This window comes from Nyctereutes procyonoides, unplaced genomic scaffold (assembly GCF_905146905.1).
Source record: "Nyctereutes procyonoides isolate TBG_1078 unplaced genomic scaffold, NYPRO_anot_genome, whole genome shotgun sequence".
NCBI classification, from domain to species: Eukaryota; Metazoa; Chordata; class Mammalia; order Carnivora; family Canidae; genus Nyctereutes; species Nyctereutes procyonoides.
Window position 1 is genome coordinate 66480740 of NW_026575046.1, and position 23694 is coordinate 66504433.

General features: G+C 46.5%; 1 protein-coding gene across 4 annotated transcripts in view; it reads right to left on the reverse strand.

The window, feature by feature from the left end:
- SGPL1 (sphingosine-1-phosphate lyase 1) overlaps positions 1 to 21202 on the reverse strand; it is a 60001-nt gene extending 38799 nt beyond the window's left edge. The window contains exons 1-2 of one of the 4 annotated variants that reach the window (XM_055325344.1): positions 21156 to 21202; positions 12556 to 12617 (exon numbers count right to left, since the gene is read on the reverse strand). In XM_055325344.1, the coding sequence (XP_055181319.1) occupies positions 12556 to 12582 (27 nt within the window). In that variant the 5' untranslated portion in view covers positions 12583 to 12617; positions 21156 to 21202. Of the gene's footprint in view, positions 1 to 12555; positions 12618 to 14197; positions 14389 to 18472; positions 18543 to 21155 lie in introns of those variants that run through there. The other 3 variants (XM_055325343.1, XM_055325340.1, XM_055325339.1) reach the window with 3 other exon arrangements.
- Positions 21203 to 23694: the final 2492 nt, after the last annotated feature.

Sequence of the window (23694 nt, forward strand, 5' to 3'; positions counted from 1 at the left end):
AGCCAACAGGGAGGTTAAAGACCAGTACATGACCACTCTCCATCCCTCACAGATGAACACACTGAGGTCCAAAGATCACGCAGCTTCCCCATCCACCTCTTTTTTAGAGGAATCACCCAATAATTGACTTAACATATTGCTGAGATTCAATCACCAAACTTAGAGGCTATTCGTCTTTTAGATGAGTGGTAAAGGCATTCCCAAACATTCTGAAAAGTGTTAGTGAGGGCCCAGCCACGTCAGTCCACAAGACCAACTCACTGCTCCTGGCTAGTATTTATTCCTAAGCCAAATACTATGAAAATCAAAATCTCCCACCCTCCAATGCTGCAGAGAAAAGGGGATTTGTTTTCCTCTTCCTTTCACTTGACATCTAATACCACTACACATGTTACCACGCAACAGTTTTTCCAGGAGAGACAGAAATCCGAGCTTAAAAGCAGGAATGGGCTAGTGAGGAAAAGAAAACCCGCCCAAGTTCACCCACCGCCTTAATGTCTTAAGATCAGATGGTATCTAAAGCCTAGGACTCAGGTTAAGGAGTGGAGTTAAAAATACAGAAGACCCCAGAGTTAATATAGTCCTTCTTACTTCACTTCTGCCCTAAAAACACAAAAAAAAAAAAAAAAACGAAGCAAATTAAATCTGGTTCTCTTTCATATCGCATTCCAGAGAACTTCAAAGTGCAAAGTAAACAGGTAAGAAAACACTATTGTTTTTAGAGCCTTAAAAGGCATTAAAGTTTATCAGCAAAACCAGACCACAAGCCCAAAGGAAAAACTCCCTTGGGTCATTAAAGAAGTTAAGAACTGAGCAACAAAACCAAACAACCATCTGATTGCATTACAGAAATGTTCAAAGGGCCTGAATCATCATTTCTTAGATGGTAAAGAGCAAACCACGTACCTCCTCCAAAATTCCACTATGTGAATCAAGTTCATCTCAATGAGCTTAACATTAACAGTCCATGTTTCCCCTTCTAGCCACGTCTCGAGTCCGAGGTACACACTTAGTACTACTCCACAAACACTTAAAAAGTCTGATTGCTCTGTGCTTAGCACCAGAGCCTTCAGGCAAAGCACCTGCCCATCACTGAGACACAATCTTGGCCTCAGAAAGGGGACAGACGTTCAAGATTCTCAAGTTATTAGAAGTGTACTCTTGGAAAAAAATCAAAGCTTCTGAGCTCATAAACACTGACAGCCCTAAACATTGCCAAATGGGTCTGTAAATTCTGTATTTATTTACTTGTGGGCAGGGCAAGGCATCAAGTGAAAACTGATGCTGATTCTGTCACTGAAGACTTGGAGCCCTTCTCCTGTAATGCATCAAGAAAGGCATCTTTCTTGGAGAGAAAGGGAGCTTCAGCTAGGAGAGAATGCTGACATGCAGGAAACCAAGCTCAGTAAGCAGAGGAACAGGCTGAGGGATGCTGAGATAAGAGCAATTACAGGTTTCCTTGCTAAATACATTGTCACCCAGGGGTAGGGAGGGAAGATGTGGGGGGAAAGGTCTATTCAAACTTGATGCCTTGCACTCCCAGAGCCTCTAACCGTAAGTAGCTAAATGACTGTGCGCATATACAGAAGTTACCTTTCAAAGTACAAAAGGAGTTCACTATCCTATGGGCGGTTAATGGGAGCTCCTTAGATTATAAGCAAGGACCAGCAGAAATAATCCCATAGGCTTCACACAGAAAGGAGAAGTCTTGGCTTCCCTGAGCATACCGCAGCTGGGGAAGAAGTCATATGGGTTTTTCTCCTTCCTAATAGTATTTCTACCTTTGTCATCTAGACTTTCCAAATTATATTTATAGAAATATCCATTTCAACAGTCATGCTGCTATCAGAGATAAGAAACACTGAGTATATGCTGGGAAGTGTAACCTAAATTAAGCTGCAAAGGCTACTTCCCTGGAGATTTCTAATATGTAATCTTATTCAAAAGCACAAACCAGAGACCTATCCCTGGGCCTCTGACTGGCCCTCAACTGATAGAAACACCCTCTGGAAAATCTACCTTCAAAATCTAGTAACAAAAGAGCTACTTTTTAAAACTGAAGTAAGACTCTAAACTTAACATTAACATTTGGAAGTTTCTGACTTTTTTGATAATCTGTTCAAAGTGCAGAAGATGTATTCTTCCAATGGAAAACTATACATGATCGATGCCGTCCCCCTAAGTTACCTGATTCTAAGGAAGTAATTTTACAACCCTGGAAGTTCTAAATAATTACAGCAATTCAAACTATTCTTCATCTATAAACATGTAAAATCTGCCAAGTCTGATAAAGGTTCAAGTGACTTCCCTCTCCATGAGGGAAGAAACCAGTTTGAGTACTGTTTCCATATTCATTTTAATATCCCTGATCTATAAATGTGTCTGTTCTTTGCATTTTTCCTTTGACCTGGTTACAACATCTGCCTGGTTTCCTCATTATAAGCAAGATAAAAATTTTCACATGTTCATTTTATATTTGTATCAGCATCATGATTTTACCTTTTTTTGAAAATCATCTTTTAATAAAAGCTAAAATCTCTAGGTCCCCAAACTCCCCCACCAAAAAAATGGGAACATGAAACGTGCAAATAATTACAAAGGGTTCAGGACATCCTGAAGGCCAGTCATTGGGGCCCATATTCCCCAGGTTAATGTCACCATCTTTATTTTTTTTAAGATTTTTATTTATTTACTTATGAGAGACAGAGAGAAGGCAGAGACACAGGCAGAGGGAGAAGCAGGCTCCTTGCAGAGAGCTTGATGCGGGACTCGATCCCAGAACCCCGGGATCACGCCCTGAGCCAAAGGCAGATGCTCAACCGCTGAGCCACCCAGGCGTCCCAATACCCCCTCTTTAAAATGAATCATAAAGTAGCTGTAATATGACAAAGTATCCTATTATATGTAGAGCAAACCCAAGCCCTCTATGTTGCCTATAGATGAGAACTATTACCCATTACTTAAAATTCTCCAGGAAGAGCCTTATGACTATAACAAAAAATGAAATTCTGATCCAAGCTACAATAAGGATGAACTTTCAAAACATCATGCTAAGTGAAAAAAGCTAATCACAAAAGACCAGACATCATAGGACTCCACTTATTTGAAGTGTTCTGAATAAGGAAATCTACAGACAAAAGTAGTTTGGGGGTCACCTAGGGCTAGCGGACCGGGAGGACATAAGGAAGGGACTGCTAGGGTTTGGGGTCTCTTCTGAAAATGTTCTAAAACTGTGGTGATGGTTGCACAATTCTGCAAACATAGTAAAAAACCAATGAGCTGTATGCTTTAAAAAAAAAAAAAAAAAAAGGCATTATGACCCAGCAGTTCCATTATGTCTACCAAATGTTTTCTCAACTAAGACCAACCACCCACCAAGATTCACTGGCTTTCTTTAAAGAAAACAAAACCAAAAAAACAAAAACAAAACAAAACAAAACAAAACAAAAAAAACCCAAAGGCCTTTCTGAAAAAAGTTTCCATATGGGCCAAAACCAGCAGAAACTCTGCAATTCCAGGAACAGAGAGTAAAGCTTTGGACTCCAAATGAAAGCAATCCTAAGTATCTAAAAATAACTTAAGAAATTGTAGAGCAATTATATATAAACTAGACAATGTAGGTCATTATCGTCTAAGGTATACATTTTTAAGAGTCTATAAACAGAATTACTAAGCGCTAAAATGATGAAATTTTTTAAAAACTTCCTTGGCAGCTCACAAACATGCACTCCGCTCCAGCCACTACACAGGATATCAGAAAAGGACAGCGAGCTCTGAGTGTTGTTCTGAACTGACACTCATCACTACTCCTGTGGACTCTGAGCATCCTGTTACTGGTGTTCTACAGGCAGCTGTGGTGCCCTCGAAAGTCTGGACTGGTAATCAGAGGCTTCTACTCTAATTTTAGCTCTGTGTGACCTCTGGCACATGAGCCTCTGTGCAGCTGGATTTTGCTCATCTGCAAAAACAGATGCCATTGTTATAATTCAACAAAAAGTTCATAAGGCAAAAAAGAGATAATCCCTTCAATCAACCTACAGGGTTGCTGTGAATATCCAATGCCGTAAGGTAATAACAGATCGACTGCAGATAATAACTACTAAATATTTAATGACCTGAACCTCTGATGATAAACATTTTTCCTTTCCTCTTCAGTAAGCAACGAGGAAAAGTAAGCTTTGTAATACCTCAAGCAAAGTCCCACAGGCAGAGCCTGAAGAGGCTTTAAGTGGTTTGCTGCCCATGCCTACTTGTGTTTTCTTAGAGATGATCGTAATGCTCATCACAAGCTGCTCCTCAGTTTAATGAGACAGATATTAAATCAACTCTCAGCCTTCAACTAGCTAATTCAATCAGAAGGTTGCAAGTGCTCTCTTTATGATAGAGAGAGAGAGAGGCAGAGACATAGGCTGCAAGTGCTCTCTTACCTACAAAGCAGGATTACATTGGTTACCTACTCATGTTTACAGATCATAAGCCTGATTTCAGGCATCTGGATAGACTGCTGTTGACTGCTATAGTTATGACTCTTGGGAAAGCATCTGAAATCACAAGTTTATCAAAAAGGGCTGGGTTGCACACATACCCTTAGGCCGAGGCCGCTGTCTGCCCTGGTTGCAATGCAGCTAGACAAGGAGCAGTCCCCCCACCCCTACTCCCCACAGCATGCTTGTGTTCATCCTCCAGACCTTCCTACTAGGGTCTGAAAAGAGAATTTTCTACTTGCCTCAACTGTCTCAGCACTAGTAAGACTAGAATTCAAGATGATTCTAAAAGGGAATACATCAGTCTTAAATCCCAAAATGCATTTCAAATGAATACATTTAAATGCTTTCAGAAAAACCTCCAGGAAAAAAGGTCTCCCTAATAAGGAGTCCAAAGTGTAAATATACCACAACAGCAGCATAGGTCTCAAAGAGTTCCAGAGGACTATGGTTTTACCTTTGCATTAACTGCTACAAATGGTGATTTACAAATCTAAACTCTGCCCCTAATAGAGAACTGTGGTTGTTCTCTTTCCCTCAAATGTCTATTAATAGTTAGAGACGTGATAAATAAGGACTCGGTAGGCATTCACTCTCCAGGGAAATCACAGAAAAAAGGAAGGGCACTCCACACTTTAAAAGTGCCTACCCTACCTTCAGGAAAGAGTTCTCAATGCTATCTCCCACGTCTAGATAACAGAAATACAAGGTTTGCTCCCCAAAAGCTAAAAGCGCAAGTTATGCATTAAGAAAACCCTGTGGGAGTATAAATTGGTACAGCCACTTGGGAAACCTGTCAGACAGTAGGACTCAGGACCTGGCAATGTTATGTTTACCCAAAGGCATGTCCGAGAATGTAGCAGTGTTATTCAAAACGGCCAACAATTAGAAACACAAATGCTCATCAACTATAGAATGAATAAACTGCGGTATTTTATACAGGTAAAACTACGCAGCCCCAATTTTTAAAACCACTGCTACATAAGAGCATGGCTGAATGTCACAGATTCGGCAAAAAGGACACTCGCAAAAGAAAATATACTGTATGTTTCCATTTGTATAAGGTTCAAAAATCAGGAAAACAAATCTGTAGTGAGAAGGATAACCTTTTGTGGGTACCAAATGGGAGGGATAGGAGGAACTTGCCCAGATGCTGGACATTTTTGGTATCTGGGCAACAAGTAGTGTATCCAGGTGCAAATATTATCAGCCTATACAATTAAGACTTGTGCCCTTTACTGTTCATGCAAGTTATACCTCAAAAAAGAAAACTCTACTTTTTTTTTTAATTCAAAAGTGATTTATCCACTTTATGGGATAATAGGCCACATAAATAATAGTGTGCCAGAAAAACAGACCAGGAGGAAGACTGTTCTGCAGTTTCTCCCTGTGCAACAGGCAAGTCATTCATTCATCAAACATTTACAGGTTGCCCATTTCATGACAAAAAGCTCACATAGGTATATTAAGTCAAAAAGCACTGAGATTAAAAGTGCAACTTAGTAGGTAAGATGTAACAATTTTAAGTCTGTATGCACCTAGCAACAAAATCTCAAAATACGTACAATAAGATCTAATAGAGCTACACAGAAATACATAATTGAGAAAGCGTAGGCTAGAAGAGGCATCCACAAAACAGGAAATCCAAATAGTCAATATACAATGAAAAGGACACTTAACTTCATCAGTAATCAGGGAAATGCATATGGGACTCAATTAGCTCTCACTCTACTGGATAGGCAAAAAAATAAAAAGCCTTGTATATACCAAGTTTGTCAAACTGTGTAGGAACAAGAAGTCTTATACAACACTGTTGCTAGGAGTATAAACTGTATCAACTTCTTCTGAAAAGTCGGGCATTATTTAGTGAAGTCACAATGCAGCAATTGTATTCCCAGGAATAAATCCCAGAAAAACTTAGACTTTTGATCACATGTCATATACAAGAAAGTTCATTACAGTAATGTTCAAAAAAGCCTCAAACTGGAAACCACCCAAGTGTCCATCACCATGGATTGGATAATTGTGGTAGTAATACAGTAAAATATTATGCAACAATGAAAATGAATGAACTAAAATTCATGAACTACACATAACATGGATGAATCTCACAAATATTGAGCAACATAGCAAACTCACAAAAAATACATAGAAACTGATTTAGAGGAAGTTAAAAAATGAACAAAATTAAACTTAAGGGCATATACATAGATGGTAACACTTTTTTTTTCAACACAGCAAGAGAGTGTTCCAAAAAATCAGAACTGTTACACCTAGAGGGAAGGAAAGGAGATATAATCAGGGTGAGGCACATGAGACTAGGGGTAAATATTCTATTTCTTAACCTGGGGGATAGATGTATGACTGTTTTATTGTTATTCTTAAAAATGTAGGTATGTGCCTTATAATAGCTCTCTATAGGTATTAATGAATTTCACATGAAAACATTATTAATTACAAAGGAGGACAATCCCTTCTCCTTGCTTTTTCCTCTTCCTACCAAATAAAACATGAACCTAACAGCTCAAGCTCAGAGCAGCTATCCTGGACCAGAAGGGGATGCACCATGTGTGTGGAGCCTAGGAATGGCCATATCAGCCAGGAAGGGTCTACTCTGGGTTTCTCTTACTTTAGAGAAATTCATTTCTACCTTTTAAAAATCTCTATTACTTTAGTTTTTCTCTTCTTTACAGCCAAACCTAACCCTATTGGATATGCTCAGTGACCTGGACAAATGAAACACTTCCTACAATTAAAGCTGTCCAACAATGGAAAGAACTCCCTGAGAAAGCATTCTGCACCCACCCCTGGCAGAGCACGGTGGAAAGGATTTCCACACAGCAAGGGAAGTTGGGCTGCAGGATTTCTAAAAGCCCTTCAGGCAATTAAGATTCTAAGGCTACTCCTGGAAAAAAGCAGCTCCATCCAGCCTTGCCAAAGCCGTGGCAACACTTTGCCTCTGAATCTATCCTTCTGTTATCAGTGAGAACATTCCTTTTCTAGAACATTCCATGTTCTATCTGTTCTTCAAGATTCTGCTAACAAGCTACCTTTTCCTTTGTGCCTTTCAGAACCAACCTGACCTCAACTTTAGCATGCTGGCTATGCTCCCTTGGCTCCTCCAGATCCTCCACCCAACCTTCTCCACTTCTCTGTGCCTCACAGGCCTGCGTTCTATGAATTAAATCACCCAGGCCCTTACTTATCCTCTGGTTTCCAGTTGGGTTTGGCGGATGAAAGGCTCCAGCATTAGATCAGAGGGTGGGAAAAGAAAGAGTCTGAGCTATGTATTCCCCTTGATTCCCTTCCTGCTAGGCTCCCAGTTAGCAGTGGCAGCATTTCTATAGGTTACTCTCTCCTCCAGCTAAACTTCCAAGGTTCCATAAGCTGCTCCCTCTTTGCCCCTTCAGGCCTAAGAATGATAATAGCTCTTAGCCCTGAGGTGTCTCACCACCCTTACAGATCTCTTAACTCTGCCCAGCTTTGTAAATAGTATTTTATCTTCTCAATCACACTACTGGCAGGTGCCAGGAGATAACTGATAGGTCCAACCAACTCTTCAGCCTGCACTATTCCATCTTCCCAGATGCCTATTTCCCCTCACCCCCTAGCATGGTTTTTCTCTCAGTCATTGTGTTCTGTATGTTTCTATATACAGACTGATTCACTAAAAATCAATTCCCTATGGAAAACTCTTAATCCCAAAACGATTCCCAGTTCTGCCACCAATGTGTACAAACTGTATATAACAGTATATTGGGCAAAGCCTAATTAAGAAAGCAAATGTTACTAAAAATTTCCTGACACACAGACTGCAAAGCCAAGCCAAATACTGGGATTTGAGGTTTATCTATTTATAACCCCTCCTTCCTTTAGACTGATGGATAGAGAAATTATTAAACTGGTTATTATCATTTTGCTTTACTAGTAAGACTGGAACAGTGCCAAATATAGTGCTCATCTCACAAGGGCCATTCAAATGGTCAATAAAATTTTAAAGGTCCTTCCAGTTCCCATGAATTTTCCCTTCCTTCTAGATAATCTTACAAATAAGACACCAGATTCAAATACTAGAAATGAGCTTTTAGTGTCCATCTTTTGGTTTATTGCTCAAATCCCAGCTGACATTCAGAAAGAAAGCATGCCTGATAAAGATTTGAGGCTCAAAGATAAAGCTCTAAGATCTGGAAAGATTCCATTTTGAACCTAAAAGACAAAACTGAGACAGGCTTACTGTTTCCAAATCAAGAGTGCTGCAGAAATATTGCAAAGGAAAGCATTTCTTAAGCTTCTACTGTGTTACAGAGGATTATGCTGCATACCGTCCAATATATACATTCCAAAGCAGCAGGACTTGATCCATGGGCAAAATAACCCCAAGTAATACTGTAACAGACCCACTAAACTAAAAAAAAAAAAGACTCATTCTCCCACCCATATGAAAGCAAGGGCTACCCAGATGCTATGACCTATTTTAAGGAATCCTAGACCAGGGTTTCTCAACCCAAGCACTACTGACTTTTAGGCCACATAATTCTTGGTGGTGGAGGGCTGTGTGCATAATAGGACACTGAGTTGCAGCATTCCTGACCTCTAGCGCTCAAGTATGACAACCAAAAAGTCTCCAGACATTACCAAATGTTCCTGGGGAGCAAAATCACAGTTGAGAACCTTGACCCTAGATAAACTATCACTCAAACCCCACCCAGCACTACCATGGAGTGTATGATTCACCAGGTGGGAAAAGAGAAAAGCCACCCAAAGCAGTAGACTTAGCTTTATAAAGTACTCTGCTCTTAAAAGCTGTCTTTGACAACTTGCAAAGTGACACCATTCCCTAGCAAAGTGAATGGTTGCCAAAGTGGAGAGTAACTGCTAAAAAAAAATTTTTAGACTTGAAATCCTTCTGAAAGCATCGCAAGCCTCCAACTAACACTCTTACCTTTTTTATTCTCGAGACACAGGTGGACAGTATTACAGTTCATGACATGAGTGAGCAAATGGAAAAAGCCAGGCAAACCACCCTTATCAAACGAGGGCAAAGCTAAGGGCTGGATGGCACTGAAGACAGACAGCCCAAGCTCTGTGGTCTGGAATTTAAGGCTTGTTATGTACAGACTCCAGTTCATCTTCATGCATTAGTGTCACAGTACCCTGTCCACACAAGTAGTTTCCAACCCTATCAAACTCAATGACCTCTTTTTAGAACAAATATTTTATATGCCCCTTTATCATTCTGAAACGGAATTCAAAGACTACCTCTATGAGCATAATTTTTAAAATTTCAATATGATGCCCTAATTTCTAAGTAAGAGAAAATAAATGAAAAGACCTGGAAAATAAAACATATTTTCAGGCAAGACCATACTAAAAAACAAAAGCACCCCCATAGCCGTGCTTCCAAAGTGGCCCCTCAGAGGGCAGAACTATTCCACCCCCCACCCCCACCGCCCCTCTCCACACAAACCCTCTCCCATCAGTCACAAAGTTCAGCAACCTCTGTCTCTTAAGGACAATGTGGCCCAGAGACAGCATCACAGAGCAGGTAAGAAGGAGGGATTTGAATCAGACCAGTCGTAGTAAATACTCGGCTCCACCACCTCATAGCTGCGGTACCCTCCCTAAGCCTCGTTTTTCACCCACAAAAGGAGGATGCCAGCATATTTTTCAAAGGGTTTTTGTGAAAATTAAATGAACATATAGCATATCTATTTCTTGCACCTAACATGTGAAATCTGCTCAATGAATGTTAGCTATTAGACTTATATTATTATTCTTGGATCCACCTTGGTTTGTGTCCTAGCTTATGCCCATTGTATTCCCCCAGCAGAAAGGATGGATGACAGGATATCCATTCATCAGAGATGCTCTAAAAAGGATTCACATACAACACAAGTAAGAAGTTGCATCATACAGCTGCTAAGATTGCTTCTACTTCTGAGGCTCTACAATACACTGCCTTGCATGGAGATAGTTTTTATTAACTGAAGTCCTTTCTTCCCAGTTAGAGGGCCCAGAATATGTCTCACACTTCATACAAAGTAGCTAAAGAATGCAGATAATGATGGTTTACTGCCCCCCCTCCCCCCAGCGACAACCTGGGCCTGGCCACTAGTTCTTTACCATTTGGCCTCAAAGAGCACAGCACGGGCACAGAAGGGATGACAACTTCTCCAGAAAAGCTCCTCAAGAAATATGTGCAGTATCCTCAGATCCTGAGTATTCTTGAGAGCCAGTCATTATCTGTGAATTAATTCCTTACACCAACAAGCAAATCAACACCCTAAATATTCTAGATCATCAAATGAAGAAATGAAAAGTAATGGTGGTGGCTACAGAAATACTTCAAAACAAAACGGATACCCAAGGTAATATTCTGAATAAAAAAAGCACTGACTGGTCAGACTGTTCAAGAGAGCCCACAGACCCAAGAAGTCCCAAGCACATCTCTGGGCATGAAGGTGTAGCCTACTTGCACACAAGACGGAAACCTTAACTTACATAAACATACTGATCTGTAAGAGGAAAAACAAATTGCCAATTGTTACAAATCATTCTGCATTGGCCCACTTAGGTGGTTATTTCTGAGTAGTGTAATTATTGGGGGTTGCTTCCTTTTGCTTATGTATAGTTCCCAATTTTTCTAACACATGGTTCCTGAAATAAGAATTTAAAATCACATAAGGCTATTTATCATCTCTACTGACAATCCATGAAATTTGAGGCAAGAGGCTATTTTAAGCGAACTCTTTATCAGGATCTGTGAATAAGCTAAGTATTTACCTAGGTCTCTAAAGTCATCCTTGCTCTCTGCCTCAGGACAGAACTAATCACAACTTAGTTTCTTTCTTTATCCCTCCCACAGACCTTATAGGTTTTGCCACCACAGAAAGTCAGCACTGGGTATAAGAAACCCCCAGGTTTTTTTTTTTACTAGGTTGGTTTTTTGGGTTTTGTTTTGTTTTTCTTTTTTTTTTTTCTTTTTTTTTTAATTTTTATTTATTTATGATAGTCACACACAGAGAGAGAGAGAGAGGCAGAGACACAGGCAGAGGGAGAAGCAGGCTCCATGCACCGGGAGCCCGACGTGGGATTCGATCCCGGGTCTCCAGGATCACGCCCTGGGCCAAAGGCAGGCGCCAAACCGCTGCGCCACCCAGGGATCCTTGTTTTGTTTTTCAATTTCCCAGTGACCACTACCAGCTCTCTGGGGTAGTGAGATAAAGAGAGGGACAAAAACTGTTCTGAAATCAATGTTTTTGTACAAAGAGACAAGAGACTCAGAGAGAATCAGCTTATTAAAAACAAAATGCTCTTTTTTCAAGATAGCTATTGGAAAGCCATGAGCTCCCTGCAATACTCACAATAAAGAGCCTCTATGGAATCATAAATGCTCCAAGAATAAAACCTCATTTTGGTAAACACTCATTTGGCAATGCTATTCTCCTTGCTCAGATAATAATAATAATAATAATAATAATAATAATAATAATAACAACAAACTGCACAAAAAGATCTGGAGAGGAAAAAACAGTGTCTTCCAAAGCAGGCATATTCTTCAGCGTAACCAAAGAACTTAAATTCAAATGAGTTTAACTCCACAAGCATTTGCTAAGCACTTACTATACACAGAGCACCATAACAGTTGTTTATTCATCTTTCAACAAATAATGACATGATGACTGCTTTCTGAGGAATCGTAACTCTAGTCTGGGAGGCAAACACTTCTAAACGAATAAATGACAGCCCCAGGCAAAATTTAATAGAAGTTTTTAAACTGTTCTGGAAGTATGGGAAGGGAAAGATTAAAATCAACTGCAAGAATTCTGTAAAAGATTCTTCATATCCATTCAATATAAATATACTCATGTATTTAGTACAGTCATTTAGCCATCCCAACCAGTAACCCCAAAATTAAAAAGCAGCAGAAACGCTCAGCGACCAGAAGCAAGCATCAGAAGTGAGATCTACAAGCTCAGATCCTTTGAACTAAAAATAAAACTCAAGAGATGAGCTCCTCATCTGGGCGGGGGGGGGGGGGCGGCGGGGGGCTTGTTTGGGAAAGACTCACCAACATCAGAAGGTCCGTACCGGGCATCGTCCTCCCTCGGCCGTGCTCGCGGCGCCTCCCCTCTGCAAAAGGGAACCGGGTTTGTTTACTTCCAAAGCTTTAAACCGTCTCCCGGCCCGCCTGGAGTCCCGGCAGCAGTCTAGAAATGGTTCTCTCGCTCCTTTGAGAGCTCCGATTTCACTCGCAGCTAGGGCGCCCCGCCCCCAGCACCCGAGCCGGCCAATCAGGGCCCTGCTGCACCCTGCTCCCCTCCCACGGCTGACCCGACGAATCCCGACCCAGCCTCCCGCCCAGCGAGCCCCCCAGGTGGACGCCCGGGGAAGCGCCCCGCCCGCCGCCACCTCCGCCCGCAGCCCGGAGGAGCCCCGCCCCGCAGCGCAGCCCGGCGGAGCACCGGACGCCCCGAGGAGCCCGGCCCCGCAGCGCAGCCCGGCGGAGCATCGGACGCCCCGAGGAGCCCGGCCCCGCAGCGCAGCCCGGCGGAGCATCGGACGCCCCGAGGAGCCGGCCCCGCATCAGCCCGGCGGAGCATCGGACGCCCGAGGAGGCCGGCCCCGCAGCAGCCCGGCGGAGCATCGGACGCCCCGGGGAGCCCGGCCCCGCAGCGCAGCCCGGCGGAGCATCGGACGCCCCGAGGAGCCGGGCCCCGTAGCCCGGTGGAGCATCGGACGCCCCGGGGAGCCCGGCCCGCAGCCCGCGGAGCATCGACGCCCGGGAGCCCGGCCCCGCAGCGCAGCCGGCGGACCATCGGACGCCCCGAGGAGCCGGGCCCCGTAGCCCGGTGGAGCATCGGACGCCCCGGGGAGCCCGACCCCGCAGCGCAGCCCGGCGGAGCATCGGACGCCCCGGGGAGCCCGGCCCCGCAGCGCAGCCCGGCGGAGCATCGGACGCCCCGGGGAGCCGGCCCCGTAGCCCGGTGGAGCATCGGACGCCCTGAGGAGCCCGGCCCCGCAGCGCAGCCCGGCGGAGCATCGGACGCCCCGAGGAGCCCGGCCCCGCAGCGCAGCCCGGCGGAGCATCGGACGCCCCGGGGAGCCCGGCCCCGTAGCCCGGTGGAGCATCGGACGCCCTAAGGAGCCCGGCCCCGCAGCGCAGCCCGGCGGAGCATCGGACGCCCCGGGGAGCCCGGCCCCGCAGCCCGGCGGAGCACCGGACGCCCCGGGGAGCCCGGCCCCGCAGCCCGGCGGAGCACCGGACGCCCTAAGGAGCCCGGCCCGCAGCGCAGCCCGGCGGAGCACCGGACGCCCCGGGGAGCCCGGCCCCGCAGCCCGGCGGAGCATCGGACACCCCGAGGAGCCCGGCCCGCAGCGCAGCCCGGCGGAGCATCGGACGCCCCGGGGAGCCCGGCCCCGCAGCGCAGGCGAGCCGAGGATCGACGCCCCGGGCGGCCCGGCCCCGCCCCATCGCCCCCACCCCGCAGCCCTTCCTCCCTCCGCAGGCATCAGCGGATCCCGGCGATCCCCGTCCGCTCCCACCGCGCGGAGTGGCCCCGGCGCCCTCCCGCACCGGTCGCGGGCTCCCGCCCCTCCCCCGCGCCGCCCTCCCAGCCCGCGGGGCTCGGCGCGCCCACCCCAGCCCGCGCCCCGGCCGCCCGCCCGCCCCGCTCCCCTGCCCACCCCGGAGCCCTCCGCCCCAGCCCGACCTTCCCCCTTCCGGAGCCGCGGCGGCCCCGCCACTGCCCTGCCCCGAGTCCGCCGCCCCGCTCCTTCTGCCCGCAGCCTCTCCCGGTCGCCGGCCCGGCTCCTCCTCTCCACGCGACCGACCCGCGGGCGGCGGAGCGCGGGCTCCCCCTGCAGCCGCCGCCGCCGAGATTGGAGGTCCCACCGCCCGCGGGCCCGCCCCGCCCCGCCCCGCCCCTCCCGGAAATGGCTCCCCGGCCCCGGCGTGCGCGGCCCCGGCGTGCGCGGCCCCGGCGTGCGCGGCCCCGGCGTGCGCGGCCCCGGCGTCGAGCGCGCGCACGCTCCGGCCCGAGGCGGGGCGGCCCGAGGCGGGGCGGGGCGGGGAAGGGGCGGGGCCTCCCCTCCGGGCCCCACCGCGCGTGCGCGCCGCCTGCTGGCCGGGCCAGGGGCCGGCGCCTGGGCAGCCCTCCCGGGAAGGTGGAGCCGCCCCCCTCCCTGTCAGGGAGTCCCCAGCTTCTCCTTCAGGTTGCACTTTGTAAAAACCAACTTAGGGTCACATTCGGCCCCTTGGAGTCCTTGAGGGAGTCAGGCTGCGGAGCTCCGCACACACTGAGCCAAAGCGGCCGCTCAAGACGGGTCTTCTCTAGAGAGGCCTTTGAGATTTTAACAGGTGACCCGAGACTTGCCCCTTCTCTCTTTCCTGGAGATTTCCTCGAGGTCAATAATGCCAGAAGAAAATCTACATGAAAACCCCCTAAATGGAATTCACCCTCCCCATCCTCCCCTTCCCCCCTCGGACCTGATGAACAGGACCGAGTGTTGGGCAAAAAAAATTGTTACCCATATTACTTTATGCTCACGAGCAATGTTGGGAAGCATCTCATATTCAAGGGAAAATGCCCACCAGGACCACAGATGTCACCCTTTATTTCCAGATGAAGTAGTTAAGCCTCAAATACGTTTTTCATGACTTGCCCGGGATACTAATTCAGCAGAAGCGAAGTTCCCCGGAGCATAGTTACACGGAGCTGATCAGTGATCAGCACCCGGTATTTTTTTTTCAACAGATTTAGAAATGACACCCAGATGGAATCTTGAAATCTTAACAAAAATGACCCTAATGACGGTACCCAGTTCCATCCCCTTGCAAATGTTGTCAGGACACTAACTCAGAGTGTCATCGCTGCCATCATTACCCCCGACCAGTGCTTTCAGGATGAAATCCCTTGTTAGCACAACGGCCCTCCTCTGCACACCCCCTCAGCACTTCCTGACCTCCCAGCCAGGATGGCAAAGACCCTGAAAGAGTCAAGCAGGTTGTGTCTGGGCTTCCCCACCCTCCGCCCCACCCCACTGGAAGCCCCAGACATCTCTGCCACTCAGAGCTCCTGAATCAGGCGCTGACACCCCCAGACCCTGACCCCTCTTGCGACTATCCCCCAGCAGGCATCCATTCTCAGTGTTGAAGGGTCAGAAGATGTTCTCGGGCTTCCAGCCAATGTCCACTCATCAAGAGTTACTTCAGAATTCCAGGAATGATCTCCTCCACTCTGCTCTTCCCACTTCCACCCCCTCTGCTTTATTTCTTCTTCAGATCCTAGGGTCTGACGTCTCCTTCTTAGCTACCACCTCCCATCCTTTCAAGTTAAATCTCTGTGCCAGGGATCCCTGGGTGGCGCAGCGGTTTGGCGCCTGCCTTTGGCTCAGGGCGCGATCCTGGAGACCCGGGATCGAATCCCACGTCAGGCTCCCGGTGCATGGAGCCTGCTTCTCCCTCTGCCTGTGTCTCTGCCTCTCTCGCTCTCTCTCTCTGTGACTATCGTAAATAATAATAAAATAAAATTAAAAAAAATAATAAAAAATAAATCTCTGTGCCAGCTGATCGCAGGACAGGGTCCATCTCTGATTCCTGCCTACACTTCTGTGGTACAACTTCACTGCTCCTCATGCTCAACAGGCAGTCTGTCCATTTTTCCCAGGTGGACCAACCAATTCAACTACATTAACTAATCCTTATTGTTGTGGACTAAATGCCCCCCCCCTGCCAAATTTGTATGTTGAAGCCCTACCCCCCAGTGTGATGGTAGGGCCTCTAGAAAGTGATTAGGTTTAGATGAGAGCATGAGGACAGAGCTCCCATAATAGGATGTCTTTTTAAGAAAAGGAAGAGACCAGAGCTCGCTTGCTCTCTCTCTCTCTCTCTCTCTCTCTCTCTCTCTCTCTCTCTCTCTCCACTCACACACAAAGAGGTCATGTGAGCACGCCATGAAGTGGCAACAGTTTGCAAGCCAGAAAGAAGAATCTTCCTTAAAACCTGAACCTGCCAGCAGCTTTATCTTGTGTTTTGTTATAACAGCCCAAGCTGACTAAGAAACTTTCTTTGCCGAGAATGACACAAGGTACCTTTACATCCAAAGCTCTCTTTAGGTCCTAACTTGCCCAGATCAGGTGATTCTCATTACCCCCTAACTTATAAATCAGGGCACCAAGGCCCAGAGAAAGTGAAGATCATTCTAAAGACGCACAGAAAATTGAGGTGGAGTTTGAATAGAAAATTAAGGTTTGGGACACCTGGGTGGCTTGGTTGGCTAGACATCTGCCTTCAGCTCAGGTCATGATCCAGGGGTCTTGGGATCCAGCCCCACATCGGGCTCCCTGCTCAGCAGGGAGGCTTTTTCTCCCTCTCATCCGTGCTCATGCTCACTCTTGAGCACTCTCTCTCTCTCTCTCAAATAAATAATCTTTTTTAAAAAGTGAAGGCTTCAGATTTTGTAGGGAGAACCTAAAGTATGCTGGTTGATTTATTAAACTCAAAGAATGTTAGAGGTAGAGAAGGCTTCTATTATTTGCCAGCTGAACCCCATAGTATATGCATAAATAAATTGAGGCCCAGAAAGGAACATGATTCTTGGCAGTTCCTGGCAAAGCCCAGAGGTTGTGTGTGTGTGTGTGCATGTGTGTGTGTGTGTGTGTGTGTGTGTGTGTGTGAGAGAGAGAGAGAGAGAGAGAGAGAAAGAGATACAGAAAGACAGAGAGACACTTCAGGCCCCCTGCTTCTTGGCCCACTCCCCCCTCCCTAACGACAGAATAAGATCAGGAATTTACACGAGAAGCATCAAGTAGAAAGTGGACAGTGATAAAAGATGGATGGGGATTCAGGGAGGTAATTTCAGCCTTCACAGGGGAATCACATTTTACCAACATGGAACAAAATCCCCACAGCCTCTTGGTCTTAGGAGTCCTATAGCTATATTGGTGGTCCCTTGGGAGAAAGCTAGAGCTGAGAAGAAAGGAGCTAGAAATAAAAGAATTATACTGCAGAGGGAGAGAGATATGAAAAAGCAAGAAGCATTGGCTAAGGAGTGGACATAAGCCAACCTCCTTCCCCTCTCCCCACCTCAGACACTCCCGCAGTAGGGACTTCAGAAGGAGAGGCTGAGGGCACCTGGGTGGCTCAGTGGTTGAGCATCTGCCTTTGGCTCAGGTCATGATTCCGGGGTTCAGCATCGGGCTCCCCATGGGGAGCCTGCTTCTCCCTCTGCCTATGTCTCTGCCTCTCTCTGTGGGTCTCTCATGAATAAATAAATAAAATTTAAAAAAAAAGAAGGAGGGGCTGAGCTGGCTGGTGGGAGGTCGAGGTGGGGTTGCCTGGGGCTTCCATACCCAGAGTGTGGCCTCCCCAGGGGCAGCACTGGCATCACCCAGAAGCTTGCTAGAAATGCACGTTCTTGGAACCCCACTCCAGATGATGAATCTGAATCTACATTTCCACAAGGTCCCCGGGTGATGTACGTGCGTGATAAAGTTTGAGAAGTGCTTCCCTAGACACCCTGCTTACAGAGAGAACACAGTGTTTTTATTAGGATTATGTGTTTGCTTGGGATGGTTTAGGGAGGTTGATGACTCTTTGGGGAGGTGAAGAAAACGAATGTTCCCCAGGTTGGCCTCTGGTGCCTTCCAGGATAACAAAACACTGGGAAGGACTGGAAATATCTATAGGGAACCGGTGAGGGACTGCAATTTGTGCTGATGACAGAGGGCTTGGGGTGGCAGGGGGCAGGGTGGGAAGGAATATGGTCTGGGATTTTTTTTTCTCCCTACATGGTTTCTTTTACAATTCATGCCGGCAAATCTGGTTTTGCTTAAAATGGCAGCTGTCCATGGCCAAGTCAGCAACACCCCTCCTTCCATCCACGAGCATACACACCCCACTCTAAAATCAGGAACATGCTACCCACACCTCCTTTCCTGTCTCTGACACCTCCCCACCCAACTGAGGACTGTCTGTGGAATCTCACCTCGAGACAGGGCTGTGGGCAGATGTTCTTGCAGCTCTGAGCCCCTCCTGGAAAGGAAAGGCCCACAGGAAAGCCCCCTGCAGGAACTCTGTTCATAGAGCCTAAAATGCCTTCCCCACGGAGAGGCAGGAAACCAGCCAACAGCAGCAGGTTGGGATGACGCAACAGGACTGGCTGGCCTTGACAAGGCGAGCTAAGGGCCAGCCAGACGTGGGAGCACCTGAGCCAGGGAGCATGTGCCCAGAGATTGCCACCCGGGATAGACAGCAAGGTGCACTGGCTCAGTGAGGTATGTGTCCCAGGTGCCAATTCAGCCAAAAGTCAGAGTGGCCGAACTCTGAGAAACAAGGGTCATTTCCTAAGGAAGCCCACTTTTTCCTGAGGAAGCCACCCATTGCTGGCCAGACGGCACAATCACTGCTAGCAAAGCATCAAAACCAGAGTGACTGCTTAGCAGAAGCCAAATAAATACACACTTCCTTGCAGAAGGAAACCAGCTGCGGCCTGTGGTGACCAGAACAGCTTTGAAGGCAGACAGACACACTGGCCTCTACTCAGAGGTCACTGCATGGCTCTGGACAAGTCAGCCTGATGGCCTGAGCCTGGGCTTCCTTGGTTATAAAACAAAGGTGGCTAGCATCTACCGTAGGACTGCGGTGTCCCTCAGGAGGCAGACACATGAACCCAGCATAGGGCCAGGCCTACAGGAGGCACTCCAGAACATGAGTCTAATATGTTCCACGCATGTCTAGGATGAGTTCAGGGAAGTTTCCAATCAGCGCTCTGTGACTGGCTCAACCAAGCCCAGCCCCCTGCCTCAGTCTGGCTTCATTCCTCATCAGGTCCTGATCCTGACAGTTGGTCAGTCTTTCTAACATGTCCCTTGCCCCATAGGGCACTCTGAGCCTTTTCAAGGCTTGTCCAAGAACCTCAGATCTACTATGGTCCTCCTGCAGGTTTTGTTGTTTATAGATCGGTACATTCCAAACCAACCAGACCCAAGACTCCCTATTTATGGGAGTTACAAAATATATTTGTTATAAACAGGGGATATACCTACCTGTACATATAATTCTTTTGCAAAGCAGCACAGTGCTCTAACCTTAAAAGTGAAATCCAGGGCAATAAAATCATACAGACGTCGGAAGATGCATGAACTTACAATGGGTAACTATGTTTTTAAGAGGAAACAATAATTATTTGAATATTGCTGTCACTTTTTTCCTAACTGACATTTGAAAAAAAGGGGGGGGGCTAAATTAGGATCTTGATATAATTATGTACAATCATTACAAACTGAAAAGTTACAAACGCAGACCAGTATGGACCAGTATGGAGGTGTCACCTTGGTGACTCAATTACTACGTAAGCAGCATTGTCCTGATTATATGATTTTTCCGCAATGGTAGAGTAAGAGTTGTAAAGTTTCAAACAAAGTAAGTCAACTTACATGCGACTTTCCATATGGTGATTGTACTCCAGGAAGCATGTATAATAAAACCATGTTTTTAAAGAAATGCACTTGTTATATGAAAGTCAACTTGAGGGATGCCTGGCTAGCTCAGTGGTTGAACATCTGCCTTGGCTCAGGGCATGATCCTGGGGTCCTGGGATCAAGTCCCACATTGGGCTCCCCACAAGGAGCCTGCTTCTCCCTCTGCCTCTCTCTCTGTGTCCCTCATGAATAAATAAATAAAATCTTTAAAAAAAAGGAAAGTCAAATTGAGGGGTGCCTGACTGATACAGTTGGGTAAGTATCTACTTGGTTTTGGCTCAGGTCATGATCTCAGGGTTGTGATCTCAGTGTCATGAGATGGTGACCCACAGCAGGCTCCACACTCAGCATGGAGTCTGCTTGAGACTCTCTCTCTCTCCCTCTACCCCTCCCCTTCCCACTCTCTCAAATAAATCAATACATCTTAAAAAAGAAAGAAAGAAAGAAAGAAAGAAAGAAGAAAGAAAGAAAGAAAAAGAAAGAAAGAAAGAAAGAAAGAAAGAAAGAAAGAAAGAAAGAGAAAGAAAGTCAAAATTTTGGCTCATGTGACCATGATCTGGTTTTCTACCTACATGAATGTTCTAGCAAGATGTTATTAAAAAGTTGCACAGGACTCAGGGGCAATTCTTCACTGTGAGGGGCTGGCCTTGCAATGTCTGCAGGGCAAGATTGGCAAATGCCAGGGGAATTAACCTCATCATGTGAAAACCAAAATTTTTAAAAATTTTTGGGATGCGCCTTTGGGAGCGGAGCCATCCCACTAAGACCTGCTACTGTGGCTTGATAACAAGAATGCACATGAGTGTGGGCCTCATTTTAGTATCTACAGCTGAGTATCTGCAAACTGGAAGGGACCTGAGCACCAACCTGGCCCAGCCTTCCCAGATAGCCCTGCATATCAGCATCTCCAAGAACCTTTGCAGAATCTGCATGTCAGGGCTTTCCTGCAGACCCAGTGGATGAGGGGTAGGGCCCAGACATCTGTATTTCAAACACAGATAAGAGTTGCCAAGTTCTATCCATTCTCATCAGTTTCTATGCATTGGTCCCACAGCTAGTGGAGACTGAACCTAGAGTTCCTGACATCTCAGCTCCAGAAGCCCAGGCTCAGGAATTATAGTGAAATCTATGGGTTCTTGTACCAACTTTGTTACTCACGCACTGTGTGGCCTCAGGTAAACCATTTACCTTCTCTGGGTCTCAATATCCACACCTCAAAATTGGATAGGAAGGCGAAGCCGCTCTCCAACTCTGTCAGTCTAGAATTCTCTATGCCTCACTTGGGTGATACTTCCCAGAAGCCTTTGTTTATAAGCTCCACCTCTCTTTCCCCAGGTTCCCAGGAAAGGCTCTCCATCATGAGTTATTTGGTTAGGGAGGGTGTTCATCTGAGTCCTTTATGGAGGGTGAGCAGTGTGGCCAGAATGCCCAGGGTGGCCAGGCCTCCCCCACCAGTGTTGACACAGATGCAATGCAATGAAGAGGCCCAGGTAATATAAGTCCCGTGTAAACAGAGGACCAAGGGGGTAATTATGAACCTTGGCCTGTGGTTACTTCTTGCCTGGCCCTGCAGAACCAGTTCCCAGGCTGACTCACTCCAGGGAGCTTTGTATATATCCTGAGCTCAGGGGTCAGGGGATGAAGAGAAAACATCCATCTCCACAAGCAAATGAAAACCTTGGTCTTTAAAAATGGAATTACTTTTCTCTAGGAGGTTTTATAAAAATCAAGGGCAGTCATTCTCCATGGTCAGGGGAGTTGAGCTGGCTGAGGGATCAAGGACAGCTTGAGCTGAGTGCAGAGGAGTTAACCAGGCCGAGAGTGTTCTAGCTGAGGGTGCTGTATGTGCCAAGGCCCAGTGGCAGGAGCAGAAAGGGGTGCAGGTCTGTAGGGACCATTGTGCAGCACAGGTGCACAGATGTATATGCCTTCAGGGGCCCAAGTAGGTGATGTGACTGCCTCAGGCTCATTCATTATATCATTCATTCATTCAATACTAGGTTGCTATATCCCACGTGAGAGATGTATCATTGAACAAAACAAAGATCCCTTCCCTAAAACAACTTGCAACTCTAGCATTCTAGGAGTCAGACAAACAAACATAATAAATAAACTACAATGGTACGTTAGAAAGTGCCAAGGACTAAGGGAAAAAGGCAGTCTGGGAAACAGAAAGTGTGGGGCATGGGGTAAGGTATCATGGGTGTTACATTGTAGACAGAATGTTTCAATTTTTCAAGGAAAGTTATAAATCCAGACTTTTTGGTAAAATCTCTCAATATTAAAATTGTGATGTCCTAGAGGCCTGCTGGAATCAGTGATTACTTTCTTCTCTTTGCTAGGACTCCTTTAGTCCTTTATGTCAAACAATGCAAATAGTTTCAGTGCCCCAAGAGATGGAGCCCACTCAAAGGTCTTGTCACTGCCCCAAAGAAGCAACATTCAGAGACTACCCATGAGCTTTTCCTTTTTTTCAGATGCCCAAGCTATTCTGATCTCCCCGTTTCTTAGGGAAGACACAGGAGGTGCCCACAGCCTGCCTCTTGCCCAAGCTCTGTTGGGGAGACTGTCAATCCAGAGGGGAATGATGTGCTGTGCTAACACTCAAGCATACTCTTGATCCCTTCTAGGTGCTAGGAGACAAATGCAACATATAGATCACTCTTTATCCTCAGTTAGGAACAGGAAATAGCAAGCCAGCATGAATTCTGGACAGAAAGAGCTCAAAAATCTTGTAGGACTATGTTGTTTTCTTACACCAATTTCCATAATTAATCTTGTGACCATGATGTAACCTGCTGAATGGCTGCTGTGGGTTAATTCCATCTCCGCCAACCCCATGCCCCCAAGAGAGAGAGAAAAAAATCTGCAGTAGTACGGTGATTGTCAAGAGACCTAAAAGGACATAAAGGGGAATATGACCAAGGAACTTCCAGAACTTTGAGCGACTTATTCAATTGTTTTGAAGTTTTGTCTCTTAATTGAAATATATCCTATCTACAGATAAGTTCACAAATCAAAGACTAAGTTTTGATGAATCTTCAGGGAGTGAATATCAGTGTTCAGCACTCATATTAAAACACAGAGCATTGCTGAGGTGCATAGCTGCCTCAGTCGATGAAGTATGTGACTCTTGATTTCGGAGTTTGGACACAGACATGTATGGGGAGAATGCCCTAGAAGATAAAGACAGAGGTTGAGATGATGCTTTTCTAAGCCAAACAACGCCAAGGATTGCCAGCAAAGTACCAGTCTAGGGGAGAGGCATGGGACAGATTCTTCCTCACAGTATTCAGAAGGAGTCAGTCCTGCTGACAGCTTGATCTCAGGTTTCTAGTCTCCAGGACTGTGAGACAATACATTTCTGTTGATCAAGCCACCCAGGTTATGGTCCTTTGTTATAGAAGCCCCTGCAAATTAATACACTGAGATTCCGGGATCCGTGGGTGGCGCAGCGGTTTAGCGCCTGCCTTTGGCCCAGGGCGCGATCCTGGAGACCCGGGATCGAATCCCACGTCGGGCTCCCGGTGCATGGAGCCTGCTTCTCCCTCTGCCTGTGTCTCTGCTCTCTCTCTCTCTCTCTCTCTCTCTGTGACTATCATAAGTAAATAAAAAATTAAAAAAAAATACACTGAGATTCCCAAACTCATTCTAACCTTCAGTAGGTTGACACAGGAGGAATGGGAAGGTCAGGGTGACCTGTCCATTCCTAGTAGCCTCATGCCCC